Source organism: Harpegnathos saltator, unplaced genomic scaffold, assembly GCF_003227715.2.
Source record: "Harpegnathos saltator strain DR-91 unplaced genomic scaffold, Hsal_v8.6 scaffold259, whole genome shotgun sequence".
Classification (NCBI taxonomy): domain Eukaryota; kingdom Metazoa; phylum Arthropoda; class Insecta; order Hymenoptera; family Formicidae; genus Harpegnathos; species Harpegnathos saltator.
In genome coordinates, this window is record NW_020230049.1 from 256663 (window position 1) to 277068 (window position 20406).

The window sequence follows — 20406 nt, forward strand, 5'->3', positions numbered from 1 at the left end:
CTCATTAGGTATCGCTTATTGTCCATCACGCTAATTGCATCAGTGTACGAGACCTTTAACTCGGCATCTCATTTGATGTATTTTCCACGTGATGAGAACTAAGTTTGGGAAGATAAGTGTTCTCATTGAGTCATTCGGCAACGTTCCGAAACTCATCAATTAAAAACAGAACAACCCTATTGTCCATGACTGTACGATAGATGTAGTAATAAACTTTAAACCTTAAAAAATTAATCAATCTCAACATACTTTTACAAGAATAATTGACTGTGATTAGCCAACTTCTTAAGACTTAAAGTTTACTATACCTATTATAGATTTGAACTTAATGTTTATGTGAATTTCGTTTACCATATCTGAAAAACTATGTTACAAAAATCATCTATTTAAGAAAAAATAAAAATCGGTTGCCGATGTTGAGAAAAAATCATCAAATATCGATTAACGGAGTAAAAATAAAATCATCTGAAAACATTGATTAAGGGGACTGGAGGGCCAAATTGTTGAAAAATCGTGCTTGTTTTTGATAATATTTTGTGACGAATTGAATAAATGCGCAAAAACGAAAATTTTAAGTATATTTATACAACATATGAAGAGTAGAAAAATATTGTTTATTAATAAATACTCATATATATATATATATATATATATATATATAACTGAAATATGCTCTCCTTTTTTCTTCAAGTTGTCATTTTTGCAGTAATATCTCGGCTCTCGGTAGTTCGATCAGAGCGAATTTTCTCAGAGCTAGAAATCTTGAGAGGGCTTATCATTATCCGGTGAACCACTAAAAAAAAATCGAACAAAATTAACAAAATGGCAGCTATTAGGAAAAAATTAAAATTTTTCAATTCTTCAACAATAAAAAAATTAATATCTCGAAATGAAATATTTTGACGGAGTTGTCCATGATTCACCTGAGAGCCAGATAAACAAATATTGTTGCTTTAAAATTTCAAATCGATACGAAGCTCAGTTTCGGAGAAATCACTGCGAAAAGTTGAAGAATAGAATTTCGAGAAAAACGCGTTTAAAATTTAAGTGGACGTATATTTGTATGAGTATTTGCGAATAAACAAAATTTTTCTAATCTTCATATGTCGTATAAATATATCTAAAATTTTCATTCTTGCACATTTGTTCAGTTCGTCACAAAATATTATCAAAAACAAGTACGAGTTTTCAGCAATCTGAGCCTCGAGTCCCCTCAATTGAAAACAAACTATCGGTTCTTTCGGTTAAACCTTATTGTACCTCCGAATAATTTAATATGATACACAGGGGGTCCCCAACGATTAAAACTGCCACTATGCTTATTTTATTGCATATTTCGAAAAAAATTGAAGATATTTCTGGAACCTTCTAAAATAAGAGGCAATAGCTTTTTTTGGATAATTTTAATACGAACATAATGAAAAAAAATCGGTAAAGGAAAAAAACGCGAAGAAAGATATTTTTTACAAAAAAAAATCATATCTCATATAATTTTTGGTATTTTTAAATAATTCCTTCGGGGTTGTATTCTTCAAATGCTATATTTTCAAGAAAAAATTGGTTTGGATGTGTGTATGCGCGTGCGCTTAAAAAAAGATATTTATTTTGACATACGAAGTAGGGAATTTTTTGAAAAAATCAAACTCCAAAAAATTTCCAATATTCATTATTATCGATATAAAAAATTACTTTTGATGTTTAACGGTTTGTTGGGGTCCACTGGACTCCAGGTGTACAGTAGAAATGTGCGAACTATTCGAATTCGAATCGAATCTAATGTAATTCGATTCGATTCGAATCCGAATCCCTATGTGATTCGAGTCCGAATAATTCGAAAACTTCGGATCGCGAAGATTCGAATACGAATCAAATACATTAGCGTTTGTGCGCACCAACTACAAAACGGGCCATCTGGGCCTGTATGTTTATAATTAACTTAACGTATATAATTAATAACTTAATTATAAATTACTTTAAATATTTAAATATATATTTTACTTCAAGATGATATTACAATATCAATAGTCCCCTTTCATATTAAAATCTTCCATCATTATGTGCATGTTTAAAAGTTATGTTAAATTTTTTAATGATTCGATTCGAATTCGAATTAAAAAATTAGATTCGATTCGATTCGATATAAAAATTCTTGATTCGCACATCTTTGGCGTACAGTAAGGGTTAATCGATAAAAATCGCCCATTCCTAGTCTGTGCACCTGTTGTGAAGCGAGCCGGATTGTTCGCGTTTCAGTGTCGGCGGATCTCCGGAGCGACAAACAGCTGCGTTTATCTCTTATCAGACTCACCGCGTTGCAGGATAACGTGACACGCGAGTAATTTTATTTAGAATTCCGTATACTCGTGTCTTCCCGGCAGCTTCTCGCGCTCGCTCGGGAATGACGCGATCATCGCGGCCGCGCATGACTAAGGATCAAAGTGCGCCGCGCGACGTGTGCGTGCACATTTAGCCGGAACAATGCCGCGCACTTATTCCGCTCAGTATTGTGTCCCACTCGGACAAACGTGTTCGCCGCATAAATCTGATTTACGATCGCGTAGCGGCGGCGGCCGACGGCGGCGGCGGCGTCGGCGGCGGATTCCTGCCGCGCGCGCGTAATTCACCGAAATAAACGCGCGCGGGGCGCAATAAACATTTATTTCCGCCGCGGAATGTCGATTCGCGCTCCCGTCGCGAACCACGATCTCGCGGCTCCAGAGCGCGAAGATCTCTGAGCGACGGAATCGCGTGTCTCCCTCGAGGAAATCCGAGCGCGCGCGCGGCGGGAGAGATCGCTCTCGCGAATTAGCGGAAGAATCTGTTGTTGTAATTAAGGTCGGGACTTCCGGGGCGCGCACGCGGCGCATCCGCCGAGGACGAGGACAACGCGGCTCGTTTATTCTCTCAGCCGGCCGCGCAAACTCGTCGTCGTCGTCGCCGCTTATCGCCCGGTCGCTTTATCGCTCCAGTCGGCCGATCCTCCGAGGTGTCTCTTCGACGGCGAGGCACGTCGTCGCCGACGAGATGACGAGAGGAACTCCGTTTAATAACCTAACCAATACTTAAAGACTTTTACTGCTATTACTATGTAATTAAAATTTTAATTGCATAATAATATTAATTATATTTCTTCAAGTTATATAACTTTTTTATTACATATTTTTAACTTTTTTATTGCAATAATTATATACATTTTTTTAATTAACATGCTGAAGTGCGATTTAATAGCGCTCGTGTAGATCAGCGAGTTAATTAAAAAATATATAATAAATAAAGTATAATAAAATATAATAATAAAGTAATAAATAATATATGATAAAAATATAATAATATAATATATAAATAAATATGATAATATATAATAAAAGTATAAAAAAATATGTATGATAAAAAATTATATAGCTAAAAGATATAATTATATAATATTATTATATAATTGAGAAAAGGGGACAACAACTCGGATCCGCCATTCCCTGTGCGATCTCAAGGGGCGGGGGGGGGAGAGAGAGAGAGAGAGAGAGAGAGAGAAAAAAAAAGAGAGAGATCGACGTGTGGAGGAAAATCGGGTCGCGCGAAAATCTTGGCACGGTAAAAGTGAACGCGGATTTCCTTGAATTATTCTTGATACGCGCGTCGAAGTGGCGAGCCGCGGCTTAAAATAACGCACAGAGCGCCAAAGTGTGCGCGAGCGCGCGCTATAAATGACTATCGCGGGGCGAGTTCGGACGGCTTCGTCGAATATTGCCAATAGGATTTTATCGCGACACGCCTGGCCAATTTCTCACGTTCCCCTCCGGCTTTTCTCGTTGCAGGTCAACACCAGAAATGAGTGGGCGGCTTTATGCGAGCAATTCCACCTTCCCAACGGTTGCATCAACAGCGGGGTCGGCCTCAAGCAGATCTACCTTCGGTAAGTTCGACCTCGCGACGACCAGCCGAGAATAATCGCGCGAGGAGAATCCTTCAACGGGAAACTGAACCGGACACTGGAATCACCCCCCGATCCTCTTGGAAACTCGGCCACGCTCAGACTGTCACAACGAGCCGCATGACAATCGGATACACGCCGAACGAACGGAGTTATTTTCGCGAATCCAGCTTCGCGTCAGCGCCGGCAAGCGGCAACAATTTGGCAAGCGCGTCCATGCCTTCCTTACAAGCCATGCCCCGCGTACACGCATGGTGCGTAATTAGTCAGGCGGAGTCGTCATTTCGTGGAGTCGTCACGCTCGCTAAATTAGAGGTCCAACGGTCGTCTCGCTCTTGGGAGCCTTCGGTTGCGCCTCAAGCGAACTTTCAACGAACCCCTATGAGGTATCGGAGGTCTGCAATCGCAGCTCTAAGGGTCGGTTGTTCCAACTTCTTGGTAAGTTAACTGACAGTTAAGTCATCATATGTCTGCCTTTGTCTAAGTTGAAGGCAAAACAAAGACAAACATATGATTTAACTTGCCAAGTCAAATCATATCAGTTAACTTATCGAGAAGTTGGAACAACCGATCCCAAGTGCGGCATAGGCGATCTTTAGCACCATCCAAGACTACTTCCCCGCCCCCTCTCCCCCTCCCCATCACCCACAACCAATACTCAACAATTTTCCTAACTTCGAGCCGAGACTCGTCCGGGAACAGAGAGCCAGCAGCAGAGCAGGCTGATGCCGTGCAGGTAGTCGACAGAGCGGGAAACGAGTGTCTCCTGAGGTAGCTTACGGACTTGACGGACGCGGAGATGGCGCGTTCGCGCACTGGTGGTGACTGAAGGAGGATCGGCCGGCGATCGGCGTGCGCGCGCCGCAAGAGGCGTCCGTCGAGATTTCCCGGCCAGCGAGCGGCCGCTCGCTCGCGCTTGCCACTATGTTCCATTGCGTCTGGCAGTCCGCGAGCGTCTGCAAGAAGCAGGGAGTAGCAACGTTTTGCCGCACGGCCAACACCGCGTATCGGCATTGGTCCCTACGCCCCACCACCATTTTCCGTATCGCGTACTACGTACGTTCGCGTTCATTCATGCCCCGGCCTCGCTCTACGAGACCCACGTGGTTCCTGAGTCTCGCTTTCCTCCCCCCGCTCTCTGTCGCTCTCCGGCTCTCTGTCTCCCTCTCCCTCCTCGGAGTGAGCCCTGCAATCTTGTTAGCGCGCGCCTTGCTGCCAAGCGCGGACACGCCATCGAGTGCCGCCGCCGCCGCCGCCGCCGCGTCTCTCTCTTGCGTCTGCCTTCCGCGGCGGCGTTATCGGCCGTGATTTTTCGGCGCCAACACTCTCCTGACAGACTCACGCCATCGCGCGAGCTCTCTTGCGCTTTCTTCCCGATGGTGCGCGTGAGGCTAGGCTAGGCTAGGCTATCGTTGTTAAGTCAGATCATTGCGCAAATTGTATCGCGGGTTATGGCCGGCGGGAGTCAGTGCGAGTCCAAGTCGCAACGTTCTTAGACTCGACTGAAGCCCGCTGGAAGGACCCTTGGGTCTGATGGCGACATCTGGCCTGATCATCTCGGGCCAGACGAGAACCGACGTCGCGACTGGTCCCTTCCGGACTACTCGACCAAGTCCGCGATTTCCCGAGTACTCACTCCCTCCCCCCCAAGTACCCTCCACCTGAGTACCGCTCTTGAGTGTCTTCACGTGTGCACCCCATTCGACCCCGCGCCCGAGCAGGGGGTATCGCCCGCGATGAGGAAGATATTTCTCCCCAAGAGCGACACATTGAGATACGATGAATGACATTAGCCGAGAGCCTCGGCCGCTTCGCGGTCGGAGAGCCTTCCCTTCTGGGACCCGGACGCGCGCGCACCACGTCGGCAGCAGCGCGCTGGTGGATCAACGATGACACCGGCGGCAACACGACGCGCGGCGCGTGACACACGCGTGGCTAGGCACGCGGTCGTCGCCGCGGCGGTAGTCAAAGTGTTCAGTCCGCACCCGCCAACGGCCAATCAGGCTCTGGCTGCTTGCTCCACCGCCTGCACCTTCCGCACTGTACGTCGGTTGCATGAATGGATCCACTACACCTACCCCCACCACTTTCTTTCGCCCACCCACGACTCGATGTCCTCTGTCTCTCTCTCTCTCTCTCTCTCTCTCTCTCTCTCTCTCTCTCTCTCGCTCTCTCTCTCTCTCTCTCGCTCTCTCTCTCTCTCTCTTCCCCATCGTCTCATGATTTCCTCTCCCTCTCTCTGTCTCTCCCTCTCTCGCAGCAACCCTGTTTGCGCGAACGTCGCGCGAGTTCGTCGCACCTTCACCGGGCGGTCGGTCGGTCGGTCGGTCGGTCGGTCGGTTGGTTGGTTGGTTGGTTGGTTTCTCGGTCGCCCCTGCGGAGTTCAGTGACGTCGTGACTTCCTTCGGAGGTCGTAGTGCCGTCGACGGTAGAACGTCGTTGCGAGCCGCGCGCTCTTCAGGTAGAGGCACTCGCGCCACGTGGTGACTCGCCGTCGCTGCCGATCAACCGGTTTTCTCGGCGCGCTCGACGTGCCGCCGAGTCGCTGCCGATCTCGAGGTTATTGCCGTGGCTGGGGTGAGTTTCGCGCGGCTGACTTTTCGTCCCTGCTGCTTTCGCGCTGACGGGCCCCGTCGAGCTCATGCGGACCGATATATCCCCCCCCCCCCGCTCCACGATGTTCGCACGCGACATTGACAGTTCAGTCGAGCGTGTGGCCTAGGGACGTGGACGAAAAAGGGAGGAGGGACCTGCGAGCTTGACGATGCAAGGTCGAGATAAGCGCCTGCTCGAAGCAAGAATCGCTGAAACGTCAACCACGACTGCTATTGTTCCAGGTATCTGGACAGGTACGAGAAAGTCCACTTCTTAGGCGAGGATGGTCAGCAGGCCGACGACGACGACGAGGACTCCAGACACCGGAAATGGTCGGCCAGGGCATTACACTCGGTTCCTCTTACCTATAATCACCATCAGCACAACATCGCAGGTGAGTCCCTGGCAGTTGTTTGCGTGCATCGAGCGCGCGATGATCTTGCCACTCATCTCGCCGTTCGTTCTTTCCTTTCCGCGCGTTTATGGAAATTTCTTACCTGTCTAAACATATTTCGACGGCTGATGAATTATTTATGCGCGCCAGAGAGACGCGTCGTCGATATTCGCATACGTTATCGTCTCGACTCGACTGTCTCGTGTCCGTCAAGTCGCGGAAAACGATCACTCGGTTCCTTATTGGGCTATTCCGAGCCCCCCCGCCCTCTCTCCCTTGAGCTAGCGAGCTGAAATTTTTGGAGTACACCTGTATGGGGGCATGGGAATGCTAAGTATAAAATATTGGCCTCGATAGTTGTTTATTAGTTTACTAATGCCTTGGTCGTTAAAAGCCGAGTTTCAGAGGTTCTGCTTCTTAGCGATAAGTCCACTTCAAGGTTCGTTGGGATAAATTTGTGTAAATGCTTTAGTCAATTCTGAGACTGATGAAGGTTCATTTGACGCACTCTTTGTTGCCAAAGACACTTGCAAAGATGATAGTCGAGATATTCTGATGGTACATTGGCTTCCCACAACCTGAATCGTAAAGGTCTCCGCCGAGATTCGATCATCTGGACGTTAGCGCCGGTTTCTTTGCAGATAAATTTGATGTTACGGTGCACTCTAAGATCATCGTATCCTTTATGTTCAAGTACGTTGTAGGCTTTTTAGATTCCAGCTTGGTTAGGCTCGAGCTTGGTTTAGTTAGGTTAGGTTACATCGTTTGAATTGTCAACTTTATTTGTTCAATAATTTTTGTACTTTCACAGAAGCGTCACTGAAATTCTTGAAATGTTGATGTGGAAGTGGAAAAGTGTCCAATGGTTAGCAAAACTCGTTAAACTCTCGCGGCTTCTGCTTAATTGCTGAGGCTAATATTTTATACTTACGGTTCTTATATATTTAAAGAAATGTGCTAGAAAAAGTTATGCTCGACGGCTCGTAGGGGCCTTTGGGAACATTATAGGTCTGTTCCGATATCGGTTTCTCGGAAACTTTAGTTTCACTCTTGAACTAACCTACATCCATTTTCACCAATTGCAGTGAACTTATCCGACTAGTTATTCCGTCGGAATTGCCCGGTCGCATTTGTCGCAATTCCGATTAACGACAGATGTGGATTGGTCAATTTTGTCGTAATAACCAATCAATTAAATTACGCAAAGTTGATAGAAATGGGTATTACGAGTACGTAGATACGTTCCGCAATTGGCCAGCTGATCGCGCTTGGACGTTCACACAACCGTGTGCTATTTCTATTTGCGAACTTGGCTTCAGCTATTAATTTTGCAATATTATTTTTTATTGCTTATCTTGATGATCAATCAGCTGATCAGTTACGGAACGTATCCAAGTTAGTTTAAAGCCCGTATCAGACTACGGATTGGCATTGAGATTTATTGGATTGAAATTTAACCAATCAGGGCTAAGTTTATTATATTTTTGAGATTATTTTCTTTTTTCCAATTGGTCAACTTTCAATCCAATCTCTCAATCCCAATCCATAGTCTGATACGGGCTTAAGGCCTACCAACCTTACAACTAAAACCAAGATTGCCGAGACCGATTTCGCAACAGACCTGACATCGTCTTGCTGTATCGCGCTTTAGCGCGAAATTTGCGCCCGGCGTCGCAAGGAACGCGACAACGGACCATTCTCGCTCAATTTATGCCGATGCGCGTCCCGATACAATCCGCATGTGCATACGCACGCATCGGTCGAGCGACTTTCAAATGCGTTTTCCGTCGCCCATTGTGCCCCTCCTCGTCGTTCTTTACCGCTGCATCGCTTACGCGCAGTGTTCGTCCTCCCCCTCCCCCCCTCTCTCTCTCTCTGTTTATCTCTTTCTCTCTTTCTGTCCCGCCATCGCCTTTCTCTCTGTTTGTACGCGCGACGTGTCACGGTTCAATAATTCACCGCGTTTGCAATTTCCGCCTGTCAGAATTTTTCGCCCGCGTTCCGCGTCGTCCCAGCAACACCGCGTAAAAATAGCGCGGTTCGATTACACTCCGCGAATAGTTCGCCTCTCCTGCACTCCCCCTCCCATCCCTTTATCCTTTCTCGCCTCTCTCTCTCTCTCTCTCTCTCCTCTCTCTCTCTCTGTCTCTCTCGCTCTCGCTCTCGCTTCTATCAGGACAGTGATATTCGAATTTCGCACGACCGCAGGCGAGACGAGCCGACGAGCCACGAACGTTCTCGCCGTGATCCGCCGATCGGCGGATTATCCGTAATAATTACCGATAGCGATAATGGTTAGCGACGGCGGAAACGGGGAGCGCATAGGCGATGGTAACCAGCCGTTACGAGAGAAAGAGGACGAGAGGAAGGAGGGAGAGAGGGGGGGAGAGAGAGAGAGAGAGAGAGACGCCTTCGATCGATGGAGCGCGATGTTCGCTCGCTCGCGATCGCTAATCGTAAAACGGGGGCATTTCTCAATCGAGGCATCTCTCGCCACCCCGGCACAAGAGGAGGAGAAGGAGGAGCGCAGTAGGTAGAGTTGTGGCGACTGCCCTCACCCCTCACCCTCTGCGCTCATGACATCCGCGGCAGCGTATCTTCGCGGCGCGACCCGCGTGCTGCGAGATGTTTGTCGTGTGTGTGCCTGCGTGCAAAACCGCTAAAGTGTGCGCGATATCACCCCGAGACACACACACACACACACACACACATAGAGCAGTGCCGCGGCAGTGCCAAGGCGGTAACGGGTTATTGACGTGCTGTGCTCCTGCCTGCGAGAGCACAGCAGCGACGGGCTATCGAGCCGGAGAGGGATATAGAGAGATAGATAGATAGGGGAGCGGTGCGGCGCGCACATGCGAATCGCGGCAGCGGCGGCGGCGGCGGCGGCGGTGGCTGGCTGGCTTGGCTGGGAGCCGCGAGCGAGAACGAGCGCGAGTGCTTTCGTGCGCGCGCTCGTTGTATACACGCGGGCGGAGGGGTGGGGAGCAAGGACGGCCAGGGGCGCGGGGGAGCCTGCGTGGGAGGGAGGGGTCGTGCGCGAGAGCGAATACGCACGAGCGACGTATACAAGATAATTTAATGGGCAGTAATCGCAACACACATGTGTGCATATACACAACACGACGTGTATCGTGCGTATGTGTGTCTGTCTCTGTGTGTGTGTGTGTGTGTGTGTGTGTACACGACACGTACGCCGCGTAGGACGTAAGGCATAGAGCAGGCCGCGCGCGCGCGTATCCACACACACAGAGAGCGCGGCGGAACGCGTCGCGGGTCTATACTCGGCGCGCATGCGCACCGACGCAGCCTTTCCACGAGCGCGTCCGCGACCACCCGCACAGAAGCTCCTCTCCGGGCTAACTGGATGACACCGCGAGGGCAGAGGGAGGGCGCGAACGGGCGGCTCGATGTGGCGCGCGCTGTGGGGGAGTGGAGCGGGAGGGAGGAAGCGAGCGAGAGCAGCAGCTGTAGGAGCGCGCAGCGCGCCCGGGGTGTGAGCAGCTCGTCGGGGGGGGGGTGTGAAAATGACGCTTACCGATATCTACGTACGTTAACGATTGTTAATTTACCCCGGGCTTCTTAGTCGCGCGGGCAACCCCCCTCCGCGCGCGCGCGCGCTGAGCTACCGCGCAAGCGGTAGCTTGCCGCGCGATGCTTACCCCGGAACCAGGTCACAGCGAAGGCGTCCTGGCGGGAAGAGCTCCCCCTCCCTTTCTCTCTTCCCTCCTCCGTATCTCCGTCTCTCGGCGCGATTCATCCCGGCCGCGCGCGCGCGCGCGGCCGCTCGATGTCGCGATCGTTTTCCGCGCAAACTTTGCGCCACGCGCCGCCGAAGGACGATGAAGCGTTTCATCTCGCAACGTTACTTTTTTCTTTTTTTTTTTTTTTTAACGTTACGACGTGTTCTAACTCGGCGGGGGCGGCTCGAGAACATTGCTCGCGCACCAGCTGTGTCCTGTCGACGCCAACTCCGGGGAGTACCGTCGCGAGTGGAAGATTCAGGTCGGCAGCTCGGAGTGTCCTTATTAGTCACAGCGCGATGAGACACGGCGGTGACATCAGCTGTCGCGACGCGGTAGGGAAATCCGCGTCATGGTTATTTCCCATTGTTAGGTTAGCGCTCGTCCCTGGCAAGAGGGGGGAACGAGAGAGCGGCTTGGAGGTTTCTCCGAGAAGAAAGAGTCCGCGGTCTCAGGAGGATCGACGGGCTCTGCTCGCGCATAGAATTTCGTCCTGTCGTCCTGTCCTTTTCCGTCGCACGCACGCGAGAGACGCCGGCGATCGCGTGACGCGAATGTTAAACCACTCGTCGTGACACTCATAATGCGCGCCCATTAAATCTCATCCTCGCGATACATGGCGGTTCTCCTTCTCTCGTCCCGCTCTCTTACCTGACGAGAGCGAGAGCGGGAGCGGGGGGAGGGTGGAAGGTAACTATCTATGAAAACCGCCGATTCTCAGTCGGAATCGCGAGATTACACCGGCAGAAATCGACGCGCTCGTGCACGTGCGAACCGAGAGAGTGAGAAAACCGACGAGGCAGGGAATGAGAAGGGGGGGGGGAGTCGTCGGCGGCGAAAGGTAGATGGACAGGCAGAGCGAGAGCGAGACGCGCGACCTAGGCGCGCGTCACAATCAATAAGCGTTTGCGGGGATAAGTGTTCCGTCGGTTCTTGATCGTCCCGGTATAATGCCGCGCTTGCGTGATGTTCGCCGCGCGCGACTCGGCCGAGCGAGAGCCAGCTCACCCCGCCTGTGTATGTGTGTGTATTGTTGTGTGTCGTGTGCTAGATTAGGGAGATGGATGCTCGCTCGGCGAAAAAACGAACGACGGAGAAGGAAAAGCTGCGCCAACGGCTACGCGTACACGTCTGCTCTGTCTGCGACGTCAAATTTCCAGACGCGAATATCGATGCGGGGGCAAGATAAAGAAAAAGGACAGAGAGAGAGAGAGAGAGAGAGAGAGAGAGAGAGACGCACGCGTCCGTTCTGCGACGTCAAATTTCCAGCCGCGAATATCGATGCGGAGGCAAGATAAAGAAAAAGAATAGAAAGAGAGAGAGAGAGAGGCCTGCTGCGGCAACGCCTACGCGGGTCATCGGATCCCGCGAGAGAAGAATGAGCGTCGCTCGAAGGAGTGACGCGGCACGCGGGAGAGAAATTCACGGGAAGAAAGAACGTCGAGGAGGAACCGTGACGTTTGTTGCGGCTGGTATCATCAGCGTCGTTTCGCGCCGCTTCTTCCTTCTGACATCGCGCGCGAGAGAGGAACGCGTTGATGCGGGTCGTGTTGATGCGGGTGACGCGGGCGACTGGCAAAAGGTGGCTCGCCGATGCGCGCACGCATACACTCGCGGCGCGCCTTCGCGCGCGCGCGCGCGCGCTGTTGACCCCCTCCCCCCCCGATTTCCGGCCGAGTCCCACCTGTGCGGTCTCGGGTGCGGGCGTCCGCGACGATTGACGCGGCGATGTCTGGGCCACCGCGTGCCACCGGCGCGGCGCGGCGCGGCGGCGCATCAACGCGCGTTCCGCCGCACTGCGCGCGCCTCGTGCCCCGTCCGCGACGCGCTTGTCAGCGGCGGACTGCAATGCCAATTAACGCCACGGGGCCTGCGTCTCGCCCCGCGCGAGTGTCGCGCGTTGCGCGCTCTCCTCTCTCTCTCTCTCTCTCTCTCTCTCTCTCTCTCTCTCTCTCTCTCTCTCGCTCGTTCCGCGTTCTCCTCTTCCTCCGGCGCGTCGGGAATAAATTCCAGCCGTTTCGGCATCAAATGAGGAGGTAGGGTGAGGAGGGGGGAGGGGATGGAGTGTCGACCGATAATTACTTATTTATAATTTACGGCGGAACGAAAGAACGAAGAATATGGCGGCGGCGAGACTAGTCGAATTTCGCGAGCGTCGCTTTGGCGGGCGTTTGGACTTTTGGCATCGCGAATCGACGGTAACGAGCAGCGGAAGAGCGATAATGCCCGGGGGTTAATGCTTTCGCCCCGCGGTGCTTACGAGTGCCGACCGATCGATCGGACCTTTCTCTCCCTCCCTCTCTCTCCCTCTCTCTCTCTCTCTCTCTCTCTCTCTCTGTGCGCATTGTATCGCATATTTATCGGTATTTAATCATAGAGCCGTTTGATTCTGACGCGGTTGAGTTCGGATTGATTGAATACGGGGAAACACGGTGTCATGCGATGACATTGTCAGCCGTATATTGCTTTTATCGCGCAGCCGGCCTATAAATAGCCTCGCTAACATTCGTCAATGCGAATCAATCGTCTCGCTTTATATCGCCCGAATTTCTCGCCCCATGTGTGCGATACATGCACGCGCGCGCGTGTGGTATGTATATTGTTTCCCATGGAACCTACGTGCAATTTTCACGTGTAGGATCCGACGAGTTTCTAAACTCGTCGCGAAATCACCGACGACTGAAATAGTGCAGGAGAGAGAGAGAGAGAGAGAGAGAGAGAGAGAGAGAGAGAGAGAGAGAGAGAGAGAGAGAGAGAGAGAGAGAGAGAGAGAGAGAGAGGGACTGAAGACCGAGACGGCCCCGCGGCCGAGAATCGCACAATTCCTCGACCTCGATGTGGGTACCCGACAATCGCTCGCCGCGTTATCGAGACATATCAGAATAACCCAGCGAGAATCGATCCGGGAGGGGGGGGGGTGATTATTTCAGCGGCTCCGAAGACGATCCCATTATCGAGAGCGCGCGAACTGAATAGCGCGAGGTGAATAGCGGCGGAAAGCAGTGCTGGCGGATGCTTCGATCGGATACCGAGAAATTCGTCGCTTCTTCATCGTCGCATTCTTCGCATTCTTCAACATCGTTGGAAATCCGGTGGCGCGGCGATCCCGCCGTGAACATCGAGTCGTCGTTCTCCGCAGCGCGCGCCCGCGAGCGATCTCAGACGCGCGCGCGGCGCGATTGAACGCGCGGCGTGTATCGATTCGTCGCTTCGACGGAAATGTGGCTAAAAAGTGCCGAGAGCGGCAACTTTGGCCGCGAATGCGCATGCGCGCGCGCGCGCAACGACGTTATAACGGTAAGCCGCGCGCGCGCCGCGAGCAGCTTTCATCGCCGCATTGTTGTTTATCGCGCCTTTCGTGAGACGCTTTCCGCTGCCCCTGCCCCTCTCTTCCCCCTCTCTCCCCCCGCGCCGCGGGGAGAAACACGGCGTGTTCGGCTTGAAATCGATACGCGCCACTTCGCGGCGCCGTTGACGAGCCATGATTTTATTAACGAGAGCCCCCTTGGAGCTCCTTCGCGCGCGCGGACCCTCCTTTCCTGTCTCTGCCTTCCGCCGCCCCCTCCCCTCCGCGCCCCGGCACCCCGTGCTTCTTCGCCACGAAGTAACGGCGTTACCGGTCGTCGGTCGCTCTCTCCCCTCTCCCCTTGGCTCCCCCACCCCCTACCGCTGGTTTCCGGCGAAACTCGACACTTCGCCTGGGACGCGATATTGATCGCGGTTTCGCGGCGGAAAAGATTACCGCGATCCGCGATAACGTCACGCGCTCGGTGTTCGACCTGCCCGATAAGGGCTCTCTTTCTCTTTCTCTCTTACGCGCACCGCTAAAGTCCTCCTGCGCGTTCCGGAGCGCAGATAATACCGAGGACGTTGCACAGGGAACTCGATCTCGCTCTCGGTGATCCCGTCCTCCGAGATTGCTCGCTCACGCGAGTCTCTCGTTACCCTTCTCGAGGAGATGGATGAGAGAGAGAGGGGGAGAGCAGAGAGAGAGAGAGAGAGAGAGAGAGCGAGTGCCGCGATGTCCTCTCTGTCTGTGCGTCGGTGCCAGGACTAGATCCTGAGAACGCGTCCGCGGAAGCGCGGCGGGAGAAGAGACACGGAGCGCCGAGCTGAACGAGCGAAGCTCCAGCGCGCGCGCGGAGCGTACGTCGCAGGACCCTCTCGCGTAGAAAGCCAACCTTGACCGAGAGAGCACGCACAACCTACTTGCGGTGCATCAGGAATGAGTCGATCACCTTGCTGCTGCAGAGCGCGCCCGGCGTCGTCCTGTCGCGTCGGACGCGCGCGCGCGCGCGACGACGCGATAATTGATCGCGCGATCAAGCGGTGCGTAAACAAGTAAACGGATGAATATTCCTGCTCGTTTCCCCTCTCCCCCTTCTCTCAGTTCGACGCTCGAGTAGCGGCGACCCTTCCCGGCTACTCCGGCTCTTCGCTCGCCGAAGCGAGCGGACGATAATGATGAGACGCGCGCGCGACGTGAGAGCGTCGTCGAGCGGAATGAAACAGCCGTTGTATGGAAATCGCACGCCGCCGCCGGGATTAGCGTGCTCGGCTATCTTACTATTGCGGGTCCGCGACTCACGAGATATCTCCGCGCTGATAAGCGCATCCCGCGTCGCCTCCTCCCTCCGCGCCCTCTCGACGATGACCGATAACCGTGTCCCGCGTCGACCTCGCTTTTCACGCTTGCGTTGTTACTTCGTTAGTGGCTACGTGCTCCGGACATTGCACGTTTCTGAAACTCCCCCCTCTCTCTTTCTTTCCTTTTTCTCTCTCTCTCTCTCTCTCTCTGTCTCTCTCTCTCTCTCGTGGTCCCCCTCAGCGGGGTCAGATATTTTTCGCAACTCCGGGCCATTTATTGCTCCGATTGTTTACGCGCGTTTATCATGGCTTATCTGCGCGCGCAAGTCGCTCTGAATATTCGCGACGTCTATTTCCACGCCGGATACTACCGGGGCCTAATTAATTTAATTCAATTTTACTCGCGCCAGCCTCGTCAAGCTCGTTATTTCTGCTCGCCTTCAGGAATATTCAGCCACGTGTGGGGGGATCGTAGTTGCCGACAGTTGTCCAGGTTTCCGCGGCCGATGCGTAGACCTTCGTCGAGGACGACGAGAGGACGAGCAACGGGGGGCCTGCCGTTGCGTGGAGGGAGGGGGAGGGGGGATTCGAAAGCTCGCGATGCCTTATTACCGGCGAGACTCTAGCTCCGCTTTCTTGTTGCATCAACCAGCCGTGACCTGCCTCAACGAGCCATCGTCGAGCGCGGCAGGGTCGGATTGGCCGCGTGACAATTTCGTGAGAGAGAGAGAGAGAGAGACAGAGAGAGAGAGAGAGAGAGAGAGAGAGAGAGAGAGAGAGAGAGAGAGAGAGAGAGAGAGAGAGAGAGAGAGAGAGAGAGAGAGAAAGAGTCCTCTCGCGTCGCAACAGACGTTTACGCTCGCGGGTGAAAGATTATTTTAATCGCCTCGCTCTTGTGGAAACGTGCGACGTGTATCGACGGATAAGATACAACCGAGCTCTCATCGGTCTCGTCAGTTCTGACACTCGCGAAAAAAGAGCGGCCGAGAGATAAAGAAAGAGGGAGAAGGAGGTAGAGAAGCTCGGCTCGCGCAAACGACCCGTCGGCGTCGCTTCTTCTCGCGTCCATCTCTCCTCCTCGTGCCGCGTTTCCATTGTTCCAACCGGCCGCCGCGATAATGCGCGGCGTTTCTCTTAACCCTTTGAAGCACGAATTGTTCTATGCTAATAATAAAAGATTCTAATAATAAAGGTTCTAATAGTAAAAGAAACCGATTATGTATTTAGGGGTGTTCTGGGTCACTGATTACGAATCTGGAGTCAAAATTTTAAAATTCAAAATGGCGGATTCAATATGGCGACTTCAGATGGCTAACTTTGATATGATATTATGGATATGTATCAAACCCGGTATATATATATGTTTTCGATCATAAATTACAAATATAGAGTCGAAATTAAAAATTTCAAAATGGCGAATCCAATATGGCGACTTCAAATGGCTAACTTTGATATGCTATTATAGATTTTAATTTCGGAAATCTGATAACAAATTTGTGATCAGCGACCCAAAAAACTTCCATGTACTTATTTCTGTCGAAATTGAAGGATTTTGAACATTTTTGTCCACCATATTGGACCCGCCATTTTGGATTTTGGAAATCTGATAACAAATTCGTAATGAGCGACCCAAAAAACCTCCATGTACCTATTTCTGTCGAAATCGAAGGGTTTTGAACATTTTTGTCCGCCATATTGGATTCGCCATTTTGAATTTCGAAATTCTGATCCTGGACTCGTAATCGGCGACCTTAAAAACGTAAAATAAACAAGTTTTGTTACGATTGTTTTTATAGATCACCTCGTTATGAATGAATTTTTACTGAAAATTGTATAATTTTATGTAATTTGTTTATATTTACAGGATGCTTAAATTTAAAAAAATTGACATTTTACATTTTTTAGCACGTATATCAATACCTAACATATCTTATAGAAGTGAAAAGAATTCGGACGAGAATATCAAAAAGATAGGTTAAATAATTAAAAATGAAGAAAGAAAAGGTGGGATTGTGGGATCCCACCATGCTTCAAAGGGTTAATTGTTCTAGTTGCCAGCCTGTCGGCGGCTGCACGTCGAAAAACCGCCGTCATCATCGGCAACCTCCGGCGCGCGCGCGCGCTAACACGTGAACGTTCGCGCGCGACCTTCGCGCGTCTGCACCGCCAAGGTAAACGTCGCGCCGCTACGTCAATATCGCGCGCCACCTTCGGCGTGATCGGGAATGCGTCATCGCGGCTGACAGCTCGCTGAATACCTGCGTTCTTACGTTGGTCCCGTTGCGCTAATTACGCCTCGTTCGCAAGCTCGCGAGATTTCAGCGCACACGCCAAGTCTTCGAGGCTCCGCGAAGCTGACGAAAGGAGCCGCTTGAAAATTTCGCTGGACCTTGGGGGAGGGGGATTACGATACGCGCGCTCGCGATCCTGCGGCATCTTCATGGTTCGACTAAAAGGTTGAGCTAAGGTGGCGATGAACGAGCCGAACGCCTTTCTTCGGCTCGTTCGTAGGCAATCACGTTAATTGCACCCGACCTTTTCCCCTCGTCCTCGCAGATCTATGTATCCCGAGATCGCCTCGAAGCGAGAGGGGGAGGGAGAGAGCTGCCCCTGGCATAGCAAGTGCTGAACCCGCTATTCCGCCGCTTCTGTTTTCAGAGTCCCTGCGCGACTACAACGGACTGTCGGCGGACCTTTACAAGCCCTCCAATTACGACAAGCTCGCGCTGTCGCTCCTCTCGCCGCTGCCCAACGAGCAGGACTTCGCCATCAACGTCTGCACTCTCCTGTCGAACGAGGGTAAGCACACCCTGCGGCTCGACAAGTACCCCCGGCTGGTGAACATCCTCCTGGCGCACGCCGGCGTGTTCGACTCGCCCGGTACGCGGCAGCTCTTCATCGAGGTGTACTCGCGCGTCCGCAACTACTCGATCAACTCCTTCTGGTCGGACGTGCTCGACTCCCAGGACGTGATAGATCTCACGAACGAGAGGGCCTTCATGAAGAAGCCACCCACCCACCTGCCGACGTTCTCCAGACGGAAGACACTCGAGAAGGAGAAGCAGAGCAAAGGCAGTGCCGGCCTCGCGTCGACGACGGAGAGCGAGGAGTCGACGACGACGGCGACGACGACGGCGACGGCAGCGACGACGACGGCGGCGGTGACGACAACGACGACGACGACGACGGCAGCGGCAACGACGACGGCAACGACGACGACAACGACGACGACGACGCAGCAGCAGCAGCAGCAGCAGCAGCAGCAGCAGCAGCAGCAGCCGCCGATAGACGTCGACGGGGTGAGACGCGAGTTCTCTCTCTCTCTCTCTCTCTCTCTCTCTCTCTCTCTCTCTCTCTCTCTCTCTCTCTCTCTCTCTCTCTCTCTCTCTCTCTCTCTCTCTCTCTCTCTCTCTCTCTCTCTCTCTCTCTCTCTCTCTCTCTCTCTCTCTCTCTCTCTCTCTCTCTCTCTCTCCTCTCTCTCTCTCTCTTCTCTCTCTCTCTCTCTCTCTCTCTCTCTCTCTCTCTCTCTCTCTCTCTCTCTCTCTCTCTCTCTCTCTCTCTCTCTCTCTCTCTCTCTCTCTCTCTCTCTCTCTCTCTCTCTCTCTCTCTCTCTCTCTCTCTCCTCTCTCTCTTCTCTCTCTCTCTCTCTCTCTCTCTTCTCTCTCTCTCTCTCTCTCTCTCTCTCTCTCTCTCTCTCTCTCTCTCTCTCTCTCTCTCTCTCTCTCTCTCTCTCTCTCTCTCTCTCTCTCTCTCTCTCTCTCTCTCTCTCTCTCTCTCTCTCTCTCTCTCTCTCCTCTCTCTCTCTCTCTCTCTCTCTCTCTCTCTCTCTCTCTCTCCTCTCTCTCTCTCTCTCTCTCTCTCTCTCTCTCTCTCTCTCTCTCTCTCTCTCTCTCTCTCTCTCTCTCTCTCTTCTTAACGCTCTGTTTGAACTTTTAATCCTTGAGATCTTTCGCGGGATCGCAACACAAAGCTGCCGGCCGCTAATTCTCCTTCTTCCGCTTCCGAGATTCTGAAACGTCGTCTCGTTTGTGCTCGCTCGCAGGTTCTCCCGGACTGCCCACGGCTGGATCCGCTCGTGTCGTCGCATTCGGATGAGAGTCTGAAGGATCAGAACCAAAATTCCATCAAGTTCGAGGAGGAGGACAAGGATCTGTTCTGCGTCGGCCGGACGTTAGGCACGCAGGACCCGTACGGGCAGCGCGTGCTGCAGATCGCGTCGATCCTGCGGAACCTCAGCTTCACGCCGGAGAACGCCACGGTGTTGGGCAGGAACCGGTGTTTCCTGAGATTCGTGTTGCTGTGCGTGAGGGCGAGGTGGAGCAATCTGCATCAACTCGGCTTCGACATACTAGGGAACATAGCGAATGAAATTATTCTAAAGGAGGCCGGCGACAGGATATCGGACGTCGTATTGTCGTGCGTGGCCCGGGGAATCGAGTCCCAGGACAGGTTTATCGTGATATCCTGCCTCGAGGTGCTTAATAAGATCAGTCAGCAGGACAGCAACGAGGAGATCGTCACGTTCGGTTTGGCGGACGGTGTATATGAACTTATATGCAGGTGAATACGTATGCATTATACAGGGTGTGCATGTATGTGTGTGTGTGTGTGTGTGTGTCTGAACTATACCGATAGATTTGCAGGATTCTATGTCGAAAAATAAGCGAGGAAGTCTCGGTATAAACATACGTCCGCAAAGACTTGACTTTTCTTTTCTGAAATCAGCCTTCAGAAGATGACAACGATGTCTGGGAGAAAATGTGTCGCGATGAGCGAGTTAGGAAGGCTAATACGACACGCTAATATAACACGTTCCTTTCTTATTTTGGAAGATAATGCTCATCAATTTGGATAATTTCTGAATATTAAGTGAAGAATCGTTTACCGTGGCGTCGTCTACGCTTTTGAAGACTTTGCAAATGTAGGAGAGGTTTTTAAAAATTTTTTTGTCCGGATGTGTGTCTAGTTATCCATAAAACACGATTTAATGGATAAAAAAAGAATATATATATATATTTTTTTTTTTTTAATTCTAGGACGGCAACCGTATCTCAGAAATTAAGAGTGCTATTCAGAGACATGTAAAACCGTAATAATCTTACTTTAGTTCTGGATTAGTTAATCCTTCGACAGTCTGGCCTACCGTGGACTAACGATAA

The 20406-nt window shown here is 51.6% G+C and overlaps 1 protein-coding gene across 8 annotated transcripts in view; it reads left to right on the top strand.

Moving 5' to 3' along the window:
- Positions 1-20406, top strand: part of Bap170 (Brahma associated protein 170kD) — a 79675-nt gene that overhangs the window by 45047 nt on the left and 14222 nt on the right. For all 8 annotated transcript variants that reach the window (XM_025299278.1, XM_025299274.1, XM_025299277.1 and 5 more), the window contains exons 3-6: positions 3813-3910; positions 6766-6917; positions 17906-18546; positions 19290-19807. In XM_025299278.1, coding sequence (XP_025155063.1) covers positions 3813-3910; positions 6766-6917; positions 17906-18546; positions 19290-19807 — 1409 coding nt within the window. The remainder of the gene's footprint in view (positions 1-3812; positions 3911-6765; positions 6918-17905; positions 18547-19289; positions 19808-20406) is intronic.